We start from the raw sequence: 17491 nt of genomic DNA, 5'->3' as shown, positions 1-17491 counted from the left end.
AAAAGTGATTAGGACAGTGACAGATACAACATGCCATTCAAAGGAGGACAGATGACGCGGGTGAATAGGGAGAGCAGAATAATAGTCCCACCGGGGAGAGATGAGCAGCCTGTGCCTCCACTTCTGCCAGAGGGATGAGGGGTGTGAGAGAAGGAGTAGTTAGTGGAGAGAGCTGCAGGTGTGGCTGTGTTGTCTGGCGTGATCCAGGTTTCAGTTTGGGACAGGAGGTCCAGTGAGAGATGGGAGGCATAGGCTGGTATGAAGTCAGCTTTTCTCACAGCAGACTGGCAGTTCCAGAGTCCCATGTAGAGGTTGAAACAGGATGGAGGGTTTAACAGATGACGATAAACCAGGCTAAACTGTAGCAGCGGGAGCATATGAGTCTCTGGTGGTGGTGTAGTCGCACAGTTTGGTTGCCATAGACAACTTTGATGTTCGACATGTTTGACGCATGATCCCTCGCGAAACATGATGGTGATGGCAGAATTCATGTAGTGATGGCAGCCTCCCTCGGTGGACTCCCACAAGTAGACTCCCTTGTCTTTGCACCCCAAGTCTTCACACTAAGAGGCTGCCGCTACTGCTACTGCTACATATCACCAACTGCTGTTTGAACCAGGCTAATTCACATCAGCTGAGAGTTGAAATCAAAGCTATTCTGGCAATGGTAACCAAAACAAACAGACGCAATTACATTTACATTTACATCCATTCATTTAGCAGATGCTTTTCTCCAAAGTGATTTACAATGTTGAGGTTACAATTATTTACCCATTTATACATATGAATAATTTACTCAAATTAATTCAAGTAAAACTCAGATTAACTCAATCAAATTGACAGAGTCACTCCCACTCTACAATACAGGACATAGTATTTTTACCTTTTATAGAGTAATAAAGTGAAAATCTAGAATGTTGCTGCATGAATGCATCATGCAAAGCATTACTTTATACTGAGAAATACTATAAATCTGCTATACTACAATTGTTACTGTCGGTACAGGTGGTCCCCGATTTACAATGGTTTGACTTGCGATTTTTTTCACTTTATAACGGTGAGCTGGCGATAGACATTCAGCAGAAACTGTACTTCGATTTTTGAATTTTGATTTTTTTCCTGGGTAAGCGATACACGGAGCGATACTCTCTCGCAGTGCTGGGCAGCGACAGTGATCCGCATATCCCAGTCTGTTGTTTTTTCTGCATCCATAATGTCACAGAAACGCTCATCTGTGTCTCCTGCTGCTGGTGAGAAGAAAAAAAGGAGGGAAATTATTCTTGAGGAGAAACTCAAGATAAGTGCCCAGCATGAAGGCAGCAAGTACGTAATGGCGATCACACGTATGCTAGGTTATGATGTTTGGTAGGTTAGGTGTATTAAATGCATTTTCGACTTATGCATATATTATATTTTGCATATATCTCCTTTTTAAAATCATTTAATGAAATATATTGCTAATGCATGAAATGTATAGAAGGGTAAGTCAAAAGGTATCTGCAATAATCTCTTAACCTTCCCATGAACACTATTGTGAAGCATTTCTGACTTTCTCCTGTAATTATTTCAGTTTTGATCAGTAACTTTGTTTACCAATGACTGTTGCATGATAACACACTCACTCACACACACACACACACACACACACACACACACACACACACACCATCTGAACTACTTGTCCCATACGGGGCTGAAGGGAACCGGAGCCTAACCCGGCAACACAGGGCACAAGGCTGGAGGGGGAGGGGCCATACCCAGGACAGGACACCAGTCCATCGCAAGACACTCCAAGCAGGAATCGAACCCCAGACCCACCGGAGAGCAGGACCCAGTCCAGCCCACTGTGCCACCACGTCCCCCCTTGCATGATAACCATCATTTCATATTGTTTAAAAGTGTTATCTGGAATATGGAATAAATTTCTCACTACTCTCAGTTCCCAGTGTAATGGCCTATCAGGATAATTTTGTTATGAGTGATGACTAAATCAGCTATACAGTTACTAAATTGTTCAAGAAAAGAGGAGTACGGTCCAGGTGAACAGTAGATAAGAAATACAGTAGCACACTGCGTTCTGGGTTCGAATGGGGTGGAGAAGGACGCACAGAGAGCGTTCATTACCAGTGTTTATTGGAACAGGTAGAACTTTAAACAAGATAAAGTTATCAGGATTTCTGAGGGTTATTTGTAGTCTATTATTGAAAAGCAGGCCAGCTTTACCTCCAAGGTATACAGAACAAAATTTATGGAAATAATTATATCCATCTGGAGCGTCTTCAGTTTGCAGAATCGCGTTGTACTCCAAGGAGAAGAGATCAGACTTGTAACTTAGCATTAAATCATTTACTAGAGCAGCTTTACTTGTTAGTGAGCAAATATCTACTAGGCTACAGGTCTCACTTAACAGTTAAGAAGGGTCTTAAAAATCATCTCTTTCAAACTCACTTCACACTGATGTCGTATGTGCTCAGTAAACATCTACTATGTTATCTCTTTAATAATAAAAAGCCGTTTATGCAGCTACTGGTGTACTCTACACTGGTTTATACAGTGGTGTTTGACAAAGTGACTACTCAAAAATCTTTCCTTCTGTTGGTGTAACGTACTTTTTGTATTGTTCTCTGAGATGCACGTGGCTTGGAGAAAGGTGTCTTCTAAATTAGGAGATTTAAATACTGTAAATGAATAAATTTAAATATAATATCACAGTGGGGGGCGCGGTGGTGCAGTGGGTTGGACCAGGTCCTGCTCTCCAGTGGGTCTGGGGTTCGAGTCCCGCTTGGGGTGCCTTGCGATGGATTGGCGTCCCGTCCTGGGTGTGTCCCCTCCCCCTCCGGCCTTATGCCCTGTGTTACCGGGTAGGCTCCGGTTCCCCGCGACCCTGTATGGGACAAGCGGTTCTGAAAGTGCGCGTGTGTGTGTGTGTGTGTGTGTGTGTGTGTGTGTATAATATCACAGAAAAGCAACAGTTTCTTCACAGAAAATCCAGTCATCATTGCCACATCACCGAGAGGAAGGATGATCCTCCACACAGAAACACATCTATCATGTACATATGTAACAATGTCATATATATGAACTCATGACTTGAACGTAAAAGACTTTCTATAAGCTGTACACAGAGGATTAGAGGACATGCAAGGGGGCCGCCTGTCAAAAATCTGTCCAGCTGAAGGTAAGTTCTGTAGACAACATAGCAGTCTAGGTAGGCTGCTTTGAGGTAATTTCAGAGAAATAGCTATATAGCAATTTCAGAATTAGATATTATATATCTAATTACATATAATCTTACATATCAATCAAGTATTATCTAATTAATCTTACATGTTTTATAAATATGATTGTTTATTTAACCTACCTTATGTACTATATTTACTTCAGTTTCTTTACTGTATGTATTGCATATATGTTTGTGTGTGTGTGTGTGTATGGAGGAAAGGATTGCCTAAATGTTTAAATGTGAAATGCACAGTTTTCAGAGTTCAGTGCAGGAGGCTTTCACGTATGAGTTCTTTCACACATGATCTCTCTTCAGATTTGTTGATGGTGATGCTGGATGAACACATCTGGTGGCTGGAAACCACTTGACAGTCAGCATGTCTAATCAATATATGTGATCTCATGTTATAAGTTCATATGAGTGTTTACATGGCAGAACACAGACAGAGATACTCAGGGGCCTATGGAGAAACACACCCGTCCACATGTGCGCATTGCACTAAGACGAACAGAAAACAAGCCACGCCCTCTACTTGCACCTGTGCTGGTTGGCTTTGCTTGTGGGACAGTCGGTTACACCTCATGGAAATGAATAATAACAAATGGTTTCAGTGACAAAAGTTTGCATGCGAGACTGTATTTGAATAAACCAAGGTTGTAGAGCACAGGGTGTGATATAGTGGTGATAGACTTAGAGTGTTGAGCTTAGTGTTGAGGGAGTGACAGAGAGGAAACACAACTGTCAATGTTGCACATGTGCTGGAGAGACAAAAATCAACACCCTTGGTGTCCAGGAGAAGCAAAGACTGATAGCACAAAGTGTGATGTCACACTCACACAAAAAAGAGGAGAGGCAATGACAAGAGTATCCAGGAGATCTTGAAAACTTCATTTGCTATCCACTGTTCCTGTGCAATAGTGTTACCCCATTTGATAGAAATCTTTTCTAGTTACTATGATCATTTTATTTCTGTTATGCACCTTTCTTCCCAGCAGCAGAGCCTATGCAGCAGACAGAGTTCCTTTGTTTCTACTAAAAAAAAAGGCTTCTGCTCCCATGTTGACTTGAGTCTGGCATTCATTCCATCTGAGAAAGTTGTAAAAGGTTCATGATGAAGATATGTATATATACTGTATCTCACAGCAATGAAGTAAAGGATGGAAGGTTCAGGAGAAGGGAAATAGCACAGCCCTTAAATACAAAATGTGGAGTGTGCAGTCCTGAGACAGCAGATGTCTGAGAATATGGCACATTACCAAACAGACTGTGTCATGAGACTGGCACCAAACAGAAACACACTGAGTCTTTCTGAGACCCCATCTGTGAGGCTCAGCTGGTCCCCTAACAGTCTCTGGTGAGCACAAGTCAAGTGGAGAGCAATGTGCACCAGGAGCATATGGTTTCTAACCACTGGTGCGATCTGAGAGTGAAGTGATAAGTTATATTTCACATTTCTCCACCAGTATCACAACCACAAAAATAAGGAAAACACACAGAAAAATGATAAAATTCTGTACAACACTCTTCAAACAAAGATTATGACAACATTGTGCCATTTTGGACTGGGATATATAGCTTATTCCAACACTGATAATTAACATTTTTATATCCAGGCTGCCTTAAAGCTCAGTGCACTTATTCCTTATGTAATGGAATACAATAACAAAGAAAGTTGCTCATGTAAACATGCATCTTTTTCATACATTGCTTCCAATCATTGGCAGCGGCAGCCTCACCAGATTGCGCTCCTCAGTGCAATACTCCCATTCTCTGCTTGTCCACAGAAATAACAGCACCACACCTGACTCAAATCACCCAGGTGCAGCAGATGATCCCAAAGGTTGGTGTGGCCATGCTCCTCTGTGACACATTGGCCTAGTACAAAAAGGGCTGAGGCATGTCAATTTTAGATTAAAAAAGATTTCAAACAATACAGAAAATTCTGAGGTACAGTACCTAATGCCACCTTTCTTTCTCTTCCTCATGTCTGATTTAAATGCCATGCAGCGAAAGAGAGCAGAGTTTCTGTTTTCCCAGAGCAGAAAAGGAGTGCGAGGGTACAGCAGGGATGCGGCAAAACCTGGAGGGAGCCACTTCAGCCCATTAAATGAACCATTTGGGTCACTCCCGGTTCTTCTGGGTGAGACCATTTTCTTTGAGAGCAATGACTGCAAGGTGATGGCTACAAGAACTACACCACCTGCTGGCCCATACAAGTAATGCTGAATGAAAAAGCTACGTACATCTTTAGCTCGCATACATATATTGCTCAGAATTGTGGTCACTGTAGAGGGGAAAGTCAGCAGCACAGAATGCCCTGTAGGGTCGCTGATGGGCTGAGGCTTTCATATCTCAAAATACATTTACATTTATCAGATACTTTCCTCCAAAGCAACTTCCAATGAACACTTGTGTGTCAGTAAAGAACACTTCAGTGTTATCAAGCAGCACGGTGGCACAGTGAGGAGTGCTGCTGTCTCACAGCACCTGGGTAGTGTGAGAGGATGTGGGTTTCACCCTTGCTCAGTTTGTGTGGAGTTTGTATGTTCTCCCTGTGTCTGCATGGGTTTCCTCTGGATGCTCTGGTTTCCTCCCACAGTCCAAAAACATCCTGTTCAGGTTCCCCCATAGTGTGAGAGTGAAAGAGAGAGTGTGTTCCACTGACGTATGGATGAGAAACCCCTTGTAAGTAGTGTATCTAGCAGTGTAAGTCATATGGGCTGATAACACTACATAGAGTTCATTGGAAGTTGCTTTGGAGAAAAGTGTCTGCTACATAAATAAATGTAAATTTTATCAACCCACACTTTATGTCCTCTTCCACCACCCAGGTTTGTCTCATTTGGTATTGTCCATCATAAGAGGGGAAGGCTGTAGGTGTTTGTATTTTACCTACTAAGTATTTTGTATTGTTTCCCGAATGTTGTTCAGGGTCCTAATTCATCTTGGTGACATCAGCATTCTATAAAAATAACCTGAATTTAATAGAACATGTATAACTGCAGGTCCTGGGTGACAGACGAGACAAAGCGCGGTTCAAAATCCTCTTATGACTATTGAATCAAGGATCTCGTTCACCCCGCCCGGTATGGGGTCACCGGGGCCCCACCCTGGAGCCAGGCCTGGGGGGGGGGTCTCGCATGCGGGCGCCTGGTGGCCAGGTCTATGCTCACGGGGCCTGGCCAGGCTCAGCCCGAAGCCAAGACATGGAGCCACTTTTCGGTGGGCTCACCACCTGCCAGAGAGGACATAAGGGGCCAGTGCGTTGTGATTTGGGCAGTGGTCGGGGCCGAGTGCCCAGCCGACCCAAACCCCAGGCGCCAACTCTGGCTTCTGGGACTTGGAATGTCACCTCACTGGCGGGGAAGGAGCCTGAGCTAGTGCAGGAGGTTGAGAGATACCGTCTAAATATAGTCGGGCTCACTTCCACTCACAGCTTGGGTTCTGGAACCACTCTTCTCGACCAAGGGTGGACTCTCCACTATTCTAGCGTTGCCCAGGGTGAGAGGCGGTGGGCGGGTGTGGGCTTATTAATAGCCCCCAAGTTCAGCCGCCATGTGTTGGAGTCTACCCCGGTGAACGAGAGGGTCGTCTTCCTGCGCCTTTGGGTCAGGGAACGGTCTCTCACTGTCGTTTGTGCTTATGCGCCTAGCGGCAGTGTGGAGTACCCAGCCTTTTTAGAGTGCCTGGGGGGCATGCTGGAAGGCGCTCCCACTGAGGACTCTATCGTTCTACTGGGGGACTTTAACGCCCGCATGGGCAGCGACAGTGATACCCGGAGGGGCGTGATTGGGAGGAACAGCCTCCCTGATCTGAACCCGAGCGGTGAGTTGTTATTGGATTTCTGTGGTAGTCACGGTTTTTCCATAACAAACACCATGTTCATGCATAAGGGTGTCCATCAGTGCGCTTGGCACCAGGACACCCTAGGTCGGAGGTCGATGATCGACTTTGTAGTCGTTTCTTCTGTTCTTCGGCCATATGTCTTGGACACTCGGGTGAAGAGAGGGGCTGAGCTGTCAACTGATCACCACCTGGTGGTGAGTTGGATTCGATGGCGGGGGAAAAAGCTGAACAGACCTGGCAGGCCCAAACGCATAGTGAGGGTCTGTTGGGAACATTTGGCGGAGGCCCCTGTCAGAGAGGTCTTCAACTCCCACCTCCGACAGAGCTTCAACCAGGTCCCGAGGGAGACTGGGGACATTGAGTCCGAATGGACTATGTTCCACATCTCCATTGTCGGGGCGGTGGTTCGGAGCTGCGGCCATAAAGTCTCCGGCGCCTGTCGCGGCGGCAATCCCTGAACACGGTGGTGGACACTGGAGGTAAGGGATGCCATCAAGCTGAAGAAGGAGTTCTATCGGGCCTGGCTGGCTCATGGGACTCCTGAAGCAGCTGACGGGTACCGGCGGGCCAGACGGAACGCGGCTCTGGCAGTCACCGCGCCAAAAACTCGGGCCTGGAAGGAGTTCGGTGAGGCCATGGAGGAAGACTTTCGGTCGGCCTCAAAGAGATTCTGGCAAACCGTCCGGCGGCTCAGAGGGCGGAAGCAGTGTTCCGCCAACACTGTTTACAGTGGAAGTGGTGCGCTGCTGACCTCAACTGAGGATGTCCTTGGGCGGTGGAAGGAGTACTTTGAGGATCTCCTCAATCCCTCCGACACGCCTTCCGTAGAGGAAGCTGATGCCAGGGACTCAGAGGGGGACTCGTCCATTACCCTGGCTGAAGTTGCTGAGGTAGTCAAAAAACTCCTCAGTGGCAAGGCTCCGGGGGTGGATGAGATCCGCCCCGAGTTTCTCAAGTCTCTGGATGTTGTAGGGCTGTCTTGGCTGACACGCCTCTGCAGCATTGCGTGGAGCTCGGGAACGGTGCCTCTGGACTGGCAGACCGGGGTGGTGGTCCCTCTTTTTAAGAAGGGGGACCGGAGATTGTGTTCCAACTACAGGGGGATCACACTCCTTAGCCTCCCTGGGAAAGTCTATGCCAGGGTACTGGAAAGGAGAATCCGACCGATAGTCGAACCTCGGATTCAGGAGGAGCAATGCGGTTTTCGCCCTGGCCGTGGAACACTGGACCAGCTCTATACTCTCCCTAGGGTGCTGGAGGGTTCGTGGGAGTTTGCCCAACCAGTCCACATGTGTTTTGTGGACCTGGAGAAGGCATTCGACCGTGTCCCTCGTGGCATCCTGTGGGGGGTACTTCGGGATTATGGGGTTCAGGGCTCGTTGCTACGGGCTGTTCGTTCCCTGTATGACCGGAGCAGGAGCTTGGTTCGCATTTCCGGCAATAAGTCAGACCTGTTCCTGGTGCATCTTGGACTTCGCCAGGGCTGCCCTTTGTCACCGATTCTGTTCATTATCTCTATGGACAGAATTTCTAGGCGCAGCCAGGGAATGGAGGGTGTCTGTTTTGGTGGCCGCGAGATCTCGTCTCTGCTTTTTGCGGACGATGTGGTCCTGTTGGCTTCATCAAATCAAGACTTACAGCGTGCACTGGAGAGATTTGCAGCTGAGTGCGAAGCGGCGGGGATGAGAATCAGCACCTCCAAATCCGAGGCCATGGTTCTCAGTCGGAAAAAGGTGGATTGCCCCCTCCGGGTTACGGGGGAGTTGCTCCCTCAAGTGGAGGAGTTTAAGTATCTCGGGGTCTTGTTCACGAGTGAGGGAAAAATGGAGCGGCAGGTTGACAGACGGATCGGTGCGGCATCCGCAGTAATGCGGTCATTGTACTGGTCTGTTGTGGTGAAGAAGGAACTGAGTCGTAAGGCGAAGCTCTCAATTTACCAGTCGATCTACGTTCCTACCATCACCTATGGTCATGAACTCTGGATCTTGACCGAAAGAATGAGATCGCGGATGCAAGCGGCAGAAATGAGTTTCCTCCACAGAGTGGCTGGGCACACCCTTAGGGATAGGGTGAGGAGCTCAGTCACCCGGGAGGAGCTCGGAGTAGAGCCGCTGCTCCTCTGCATCGAGAGGAGCCAGTTGAGGTGGCTCGGGCATCTGTTCCGGATGCCTCCTGGACGCCTCCCTGGGGAGGTGTTCCGGGCATGTCCCACTGGGAGGAGGCCTTGGGGCAGACCCAGGACACGTTGTAGAGACTACGTTTGCCAGCTGGCCTGGGAACGCCTTGGGGTTCCCCCAGAGGAACTGGAGGAGGTGTGCAGGGAGAGGGAAGTCTGGGGGGCTCTGCTTGGACTATTGCCCCTGCAACCCGGTCCCGGATAAGCGGAGGAAGATGGATGGATGGATGTATAATTGCAGTTTGATCAGACAGCTTAGCTTGTCCTTCTTACATACGATGCGTTCCGTCAGAAATTGTTTGTTGCAGTTGGCGTCATTCGTTTGAGCACCAAATTATACTGATTTATACTGATTTATACATTACACTGAATTATACATTTTGAATGAAGGGGAAAACTCTGTTCAAGGCCAGGTTGTGTTTCTACTAAAGACAACAACACATAAGATAATACCGGCAGTGCGCACGGATGGAGCAGCTCTGCAACTCCTGAGTCAACGCTGCCTATGGTTGTTTTACACCAGATATCAATATAACTGGAATAATGACAACGAAGGAGCACTGAAAGAGGTCTTGCAGAGCAATGGCACACTGGTCACACACTGGTTCCCTTGACCACAGAAGCTCATGCTTCAGACTAACAAGGAGCAATTATAAGAGCCCAGTCTGGCAGAGAAAGGGGAGAGAAGTATCCGTACCTTATGGGAAAAGTACTTTCAGAAAACCACACACTGTCTGAAACCGCTTGTCCCGAGCAGGGTTACAGTGAGCCGGAGCTTAACCCAGCAACGCAGGGCACAAGGCTGGAGGGGAAGGGGACAGACCCAGGATGGGATGCCAGTCCATTGCAGGGCACCCCAAGCAGGGCTCAAACCCCAGACCCACCACACAGCAGCCCTGGCCAATCCCGCTGCACCGCTGCATTGCCGTGCGACTGTGCCCCCCTCCAGAAAACAACCACCATCTTTATTTTCTGTGGTCTGGAACATTTTTTGCTTCTTTTCCCAGAGGTTCAGGGTTTGTGTCTGATCGTTTACAGCTCTGTTTCAATAAGTGAAGTAACAACATTTCTCAGAATTGTGTGCTTGAAAGTAGGCAGCTGCAGCACAAAGGGGCGCTATTGAGTCTCATGTGTATGACATACAAATGACCAATCAGATGATCCTGACAAAGGGAGAAACCACACAGCCTACATCACAGTGTCAGGACTGAACATTTAGAAAGCATGAAGTTGCACTACTGTTGTTAGCAAAATGTCAATACAAAAAAGCTGATTTATCAGGTAATGTCAGACAGCACTAGAGAGACACACAGTTGTCTGTTGCTGTCATGATACAAAATGATTGAGCTTTGTTGTGAAGTATCACTGGAATTTGTTTTGAATTGTAGCATCTGTGCCCTTCAGAACAATGATATATTACAGAACAGGGTAACATACAAGGATGTTAGAGGAAAGGAAAAAAGAATAAATCAGAATCAGAAATGAGAAAATAAGAAAATAAGTAAAAAGGACAAATGACGAATAAACAAGTATATCATGCACAGTGATTTTTCAAATGACACACACTCTAAACATGACATCAAGACAACACACAAAGTACATTACAATGTCATATTCAAATATTTCAGTGGAATTATTAAACAACTACAAAACTAGACACAAGAAGTCCAAAAATTTGTAGGTAGTCAGTTCTGGCTGCAATGTGGCTGAATGAGCTCTCTGTGTCCTCCAGAGCTGCTGAATCCCTATCCTCAGTCAAGAAGAGTCTCAGACCCGTCTCTTCTAGACCCACTTTTCTCCTGATCTCCTGACAGCTACATTTCAAATTAAATAGCTATACCATTCATGTAGCAACTTCTGACATTTCATATTAATTCAATGTAATTTACCTTATTCCTATACAGTGCGTAACATGTTGCCTCCAGGTAACAGAGAATAACAGACTCAAAACTCAGAACACTTTATTTCCAGTATATATCATACTGGAATTATTGTTATTTTAATATAACAATGTGCATGAAGCACAAGACAGTAATAACATACAGAAGAGTCACCATGAGCAAGTAGTAAATAAATAACAACAGGATTTCAGACAGGAGCTGTTGTGAAAATAATACACAGTGTGAATGACTGAAGTGTGCACATGATAACCACTCATGGTCTTGGAGAGGGTGGATGCGGTTAAAACACTCTCAATGACGGTGATGTAAAAGTTCACCAGCATGCATTGTGAGATACTGAGCTTCCTGAGCTGGTGTATGAAGAACAGTCTCAGCTGGGATTTCGTCCCGTGTTGGTGAAGCTGGTCCCCAGGAATTGAAATGACTCAACCACGGATACAACCTGGCCATTGGCTTCCAACAGGCAGCAAGCAGAAGGTAATCTGCAGAAGTCAATCAGCATCTCCACTGTCTTGATGGTGCTGAGCTCTAGGTGTGGTGAGCGAAAACGAACCACCTCACCACTCTAGCAGTGCTCATCATTGTGGAAGATGAGGCCTACTACTATCCTGAACAACAGCGTTAAAGGTGGAGCTGAAATCCACAGACAAGATCCTGACACAGGCGTTGATGTGGAAGAATGTGGTGGAGGCCCAGCTTGACTGCATCCTCAGCTGAACCGTTTGCCCTACAAGAAAACTGTAGAGGGTCGAGAATAGGATCGGTGATGAACTTAAGGTGAGTCAGCATCACACATTTAAAAGTTTTCAAAACCGCCAAGTCTGGAAATCCAGCTCAGAAAAACACAAAACAGGCAGCAGAAGAAAAACCACTATGTCATACTTTCAAAACAAACAGACTGAAGGCAACAGAGGAAAGGAAACAAACCTCCAAAAGCTGATACAGGAAAAAAGTGATGACAACACTACACAGCAAGAATAAATGTCTTGTCTAGTAAGCAGTTTGGAGGTGCAGCCTGCAGGATACTGCAGCTGGGAACCATATTTTGTGTTTCATACGTGAGCAGAAATACGGCTTTGTCAGCTAACCAGCTGTAAGTCATGTTGTGGCCAACAGGCAGCATGGTGGTCTTGCTAATGTGAAGGTCTATGCCAAGCGTCCACACATCTTGAGGAGGGCAACTTCGTACAGTAACTCTGATTAATGATTATCTGGCTGTAGAACCTGTAAATTTTAAAAAGGACTATAGTGCCAGTTAGGGAATTAAGTAATAATAAACGCATAATAATAATTTATGAGGGAATATCTGCCAGCGGGGGGGCACGGTGGCGTAGCAGGTTTGACTGGGTCCTCCTCTCCGGTAGGTCTGGGCTCGAGTCGCGCTTGGGATGCCTTGTGACAGACTGGTGTCCCGTCCTGGGTGTGTCCCCTCCCCCAGTTCGCCGTGACCCCGCTTGGGACAAGTGGTTTCAGACAGTGTGTGTGTGTGTGTGTGTGTGTGTGTGTGTGTGTGTGTGTGTGTGTGTGTGTGATATCTGCCAGCATTTCACTGTACCCCATCTTCTGCACATCACTATGGCTCATGGAAACCATTTCATAATGATTCCAGAGTGGTACAACAGCACATTTGTACAATACAGAGCTCAGAAAAGGCAGCTGATTTCAACCTCATTGGCTGAGTGCCATGCCAAACTTAAGTTTGTTGTTCATTTCCAGGCAGTTTAGTTTAAAACATCATCCTAAAATGTTAAAGTATAGCCGACAGTTAAGGCAAATAACCTTACAGAGTCAATCCCAAAAGCACAGCCACATGTGAGAGTAAAGTCACTGAGTTGTCACAATGCAGGGTTTCAAGGTGACATTTCATCTGTGAAAAAAATAGACCCTAAAACATAAAGTTTTTAGTTTTAAAAAAATAATTTTTACATTGGATACGTTTCTACACTTTGATTTCAACAAACGTAACTGGATTCTCCCACATGGACGTACTTTCCATAATCTCCTGATAAACACTGAATCGGCACCAAAACACACAAGAGGTAAATAAGGGTTCCTACAGTCGAGAAGTTCTAGGAAGCCTCTGCTTCCAGCTTTTTCAGGAGAAAGAGGTTGATTTTCATTCCCAGGAAAACTGAGAGCAGTGCATTACGGTAAATACATGTCAGAACAATCCCACCTTTTCATCACCAAGTTTCACTTTGATAGGAAGAGATGAGGAATTGCACTTACACTGCTAGATACACTACTTACAATGGGTCACTCAACCATACATCAGTGGAACACACACATTCTCTCTGTCACTCACACACTATGGGTGAACCTGAACAGCATGTCTTTGGACTGTGGGAGGAAACCCACGCAGACACCGTGCTGCCTGTGTAATATGCATGTAATATATTGCTATACATATATTTCAATGTAAGAAAAGCAGCAATGACAAGATTTTTATAAAATGTATGTTTTATATATGTGTACAGGTGGTCCCCAATTTACAATGCTTCAACTTGCAATTTTTCCAACTTTACAATGGTAAGCTGGTGATTGACATTCAGTAGAAACCGTACTTTGAATTTTGATTTTTTCCCAGGTTAGCAATACGTGGAGCAATATTCTCTCACGATGTTGGGCAGCAGCGATCCACATCTCCTATTCTGTCACACAGAGGTGTGTATCAGGTATATTTACATTACATTCATTCACTTAGCAGATGTTTTTGTCCAAAGCGACTTACAACGGATACTATGTAGAGTTACTAGCCCCACACACCTTATTCACCAAGGTGACTACACTGCTAGATACACTGCTTACAGTGGGTCACTCATCCATATATCAGTGGAAGACACTCTCTCTGTCACTCACACACACTAGGGGAACCTGAACAGCATGTCTTTGGATTGTGGGAGGAAACCAACGCAGACACAGGGAAGAACATGCAAACTTCACACAGACTGAGCAGGGATCAAACCCAGGTTCTCTCACACCACCCAGGTGCTGTGAGACAGCAGTGCTACTCAGGGTGCCACTGTGTTTAAATGCATTTTTGGCTTACGATGTTTTCGACTTATGATGGGTTTCGGGGAACGTAACCCCATCGTAAGCCAGGGACTACCTGTACTATAACATGATACTATTTTATTATATTATCTGTTTCTTGTTTCATAATTAATTACACCTCAAGGTGAACATGTGTCATCTTTGTCATTTAATCTTTTCGGACTGACCAGCTGACGCGTTAGACGCACGACTCAAACTGAGATATTGCTGTAGGTACGTTTCACCTTGAGGAAGCAATGAAATGATCATTACAGGAGCCACAGTGCCCACTTGGCCCATATGTGGACCCCAGGGCTGTTTTGGTTCACAGGCCTTAAATGGTATGTTTGCATACATTGTGAGGGAAATGTGTTTGATGGCGTATAACTTCCATAATTATATTTAGCAGGGTGAGTAAGAAAAGTATCCTTTCAGCAAGGACTGTGCTACTCATGGCCTCGCCTCTGAGTGTGAGGAGGATGTGGTCACAGGCAGGAGGAGCAGCATCAGCATCTCTCTTGTCAGGCCTTAAAAGGAGTAAAGCACATAAAACTATCTTTGTGTGTGAAATTCACTTCGTTCTTTACAAGTTTAAACTGAAAGATACAAAAAACAGCACAAGTGATGTTGTAGGGGACATGTCAGTGACCAAGGTTAAGGCCATTCACATTGTCGCTATCCATTGCTAGCTAACTAGCTAACTAGCGCACGTTCATTAACTGGCATAACTGTGCACAGTGTGGCTGTTTCTCCTCTCAGCTACGCACTGTCACATCATCGTCTCATCCCTCTGGATCTCTCTGTTCGTCACAGCAAAGTCTGGTGCGGTCCGGTGTACAGAGGTGCTCAACAGCTCACAGTTTTGCTCGTGTCAAGATTCTACTGTGAAAGAACTTGCAGTCGACCGCAGCGCTGCCTCATGCAACGTGTTTGCTGAAGCCAGAATGCCACAGACTAGAGTGCAAGGAATCTTGTAGGGAACTTTAATAACCTGTATTTCCTCTATTTCAGACAATATCCAGACTATGTAACAACAGTTACTGATGCCCCCCCATGAGCGTAGCAGCAGCGACTTTGTTTTTCTTCATTTTAACTCAAAGATAAAGAAAATACACCTTTAAATTCAACAGGATTCTTACCGTCTTGTTGCTGAGCGGGATCTGTGCGCATTCTCATGTACTGTATGTTCTGCATGTTTGTCTGGTCTCGAAACACTTGATCTCACTAGATCTTTCAGAGCCACCTCTCTCCAAATCTCCTCTGTACTCCACAATTTCTTCAAAGATGGCTTCAAAGTGTTGGAATAATGATACATTTTTTTTCTTCAAAACATTATCATGTCCACACAGTCAAGAAGTACTGGAGTCATCTGTGCTGCCACTGTGTCCCCTTCAGTAAAACAGATTCGCTCAGTACACACTGACCCGACAGGGACACACAAGTGTAATTTGGCCAGAGGACAAAGCACTGGGACTATGGGTACGTTGTCTTTCCACCAGTCAAGAGGAGTGCTGCCGAGAACAATGCAAGCTATTCCAGCCCCAGCACTATACAACTCCTCCCTTTGTCTACCATGTTTCAGTGTATGCTTTGGTGTGAAGATGCCAACACAGTGGCGCAGCTATGGAAAAAAACGGGTGATTTGGCGCACTCGGCCGAGAATGTGATTCGCTTGGACTACCTGCAAACCCTTTTAGGCTGCTGGATGAAGAGTGTGCACACTAAACACACTCACTGAATATGCATCCACAGTCCACTTCCACGGGCCATCATATGTGTGTTACAAGTTTTGTCTCTCACAATGGCAGTCTTGCTTCCAGAGATGATGAAAAAAAGCTTCTTGGAAAAAAAAAACGCACCTGCCTCAAATCAGACCGGCCAGGTATAAAGGGAGCACTGTCAACTCACCGGGTTGCGGAATCTTACAGAGCTCACCCGCTTGGCCTGTGATTCAGTATGTCTCCTCCCTCCTCTACATCTCTTGTCCCTTGTTCTTCGATTTACTGGCTTTTGATCTCCTGCACGTCCACTAGGTTTTGATTTTTGCCTCGCCCCTCGGAAAGACTTCCGCACCTCGGAAGAGCCACGCCTGCCCACGACTTCGATCCCTGTCTGTTCCCGTGTCCTGTACCGTACCTGGAAAACTAACCCGCATTTGGGTCCAAACCTTACCTCCTGTCTCCCGTCTGCATTCATGACAGCTATATAAATGGGTGAATAATTGTAAGATGCTTTCTTGGCTTATTGATTCTGTTTTCATGATGTTGTGACCCAGTTTGACTCTGTTCTGTTGTCAGTTAGTGCTGATTGTTGAGAGTTACTGACATGGCAAAAGGCTGATCTGCAGACAGTGCTTTTGTATCATTTGTGTGAAAAGCCAAGCGACAACACGTGTCTTTGGTTCAGTGTTCCAGACGAGATAACAGGCGATGCCATTATGACAGTAATCACAGGATGTGGCAGTCAGAAGGCCTCTGCAGTCAAGCATTGCTCACATCATAGAGACACCCCAGCGGAGAGCGAGGAGTTGCCCCAAAGATGTGCTCCCGCCTATGGCTAGTGACTCAGTCGCAAACATGGATGGCACAATAACGTGATGCGGTCAGTAAAAGGGGGAAGATAAGTCATTTCGGCTCCTTGAGGTTTTGTGGGGCAATGTTCGTCTCTTGTGTTTGTCACGTAAACATTGCTCAAATAAACAGGCTGGGGCCTTGCGCCGTCTAGGGCCGTCTGGCAGGAGACACGGGAGTGGGATCCACCCTCAAGTTTACACAGAGCTGCCAGTGCTGCTGGGTGGATAACAAAGCCCTAAAAGTGGCCTGGCATCATCCATCCCAGAGCTCGAGAGACCACATCGCTGTAATGTTTACAGCATTTTTATCAGGGGACACAAGGCAAGAGCTCTCTGTAGCAAAATGAAAGGTTTAACAGTACCTTGCTCACTTTATGTGTATGAGTGCCTGTGCCATATGTGATTAACACACACAGAGCAGGACTTGGCCAAACCTGATGTGCCACCACACCCCCCCCCCCATATGTGATTAAATTTATGTCAGTAATTACAAGTGGGATTCAGACCCTCACAACCTTGCATTGGAACCTTCTAAGAGACCACTGAAAATGATTGAATAATTTACATATATTTATAGTTAATTATCATCCAAAACAAGAAACCAAAAGCTTTCTTTTTCTAACACCCTGGCACCTGGCACCCAACTCCAAGAGAACAATGCACATGATGACACCTGTTAACTATCACTACTAATGACTGTGCACACAAATTTGTGGTGATGTGGGTTGAAGAAATGGTAG

At 45.9% G+C, this 17491-nt stretch overlaps 1 protein-coding gene across 2 annotated transcripts in view; it reads right to left on the bottom strand.

Annotated features, from left to right (window-relative positions):
• Nucleotides 1–15582, bottom strand: part of LOC108931201 (adenosine receptor A1-like) — a 30576-nt gene extending 14994 nt beyond the window's left edge. The window contains exon 1 of one of the 2 annotated variants that reach the window (XM_018746844.2): nt 15319–15582. In XM_018746844.2, coding sequence (XP_018602360.1) covers nt 15319–15494 — 176 coding nt within the window. In that variant the 5' untranslated portion in view covers nt 15495–15582. The remainder of the gene's footprint in view (nt 1–15318) is intronic. The other variant, XM_018746843.2, reaches the window with a different exon arrangement.
• Nucleotides 15583–17491: the final 1909 nt, after the last annotated feature.

Source organism: Scleropages formosus, chromosome 2, assembly GCF_900964775.1.
Source record: "Scleropages formosus chromosome 2, fSclFor1.1, whole genome shotgun sequence".
In the NCBI taxonomy this organism is placed as follows: domain Eukaryota; kingdom Metazoa; phylum Chordata; class Actinopteri; order Osteoglossiformes; family Osteoglossidae; genus Scleropages; species Scleropages formosus.
This window is presented reverse-complemented; position numbering and strand designations above follow the sequence as displayed.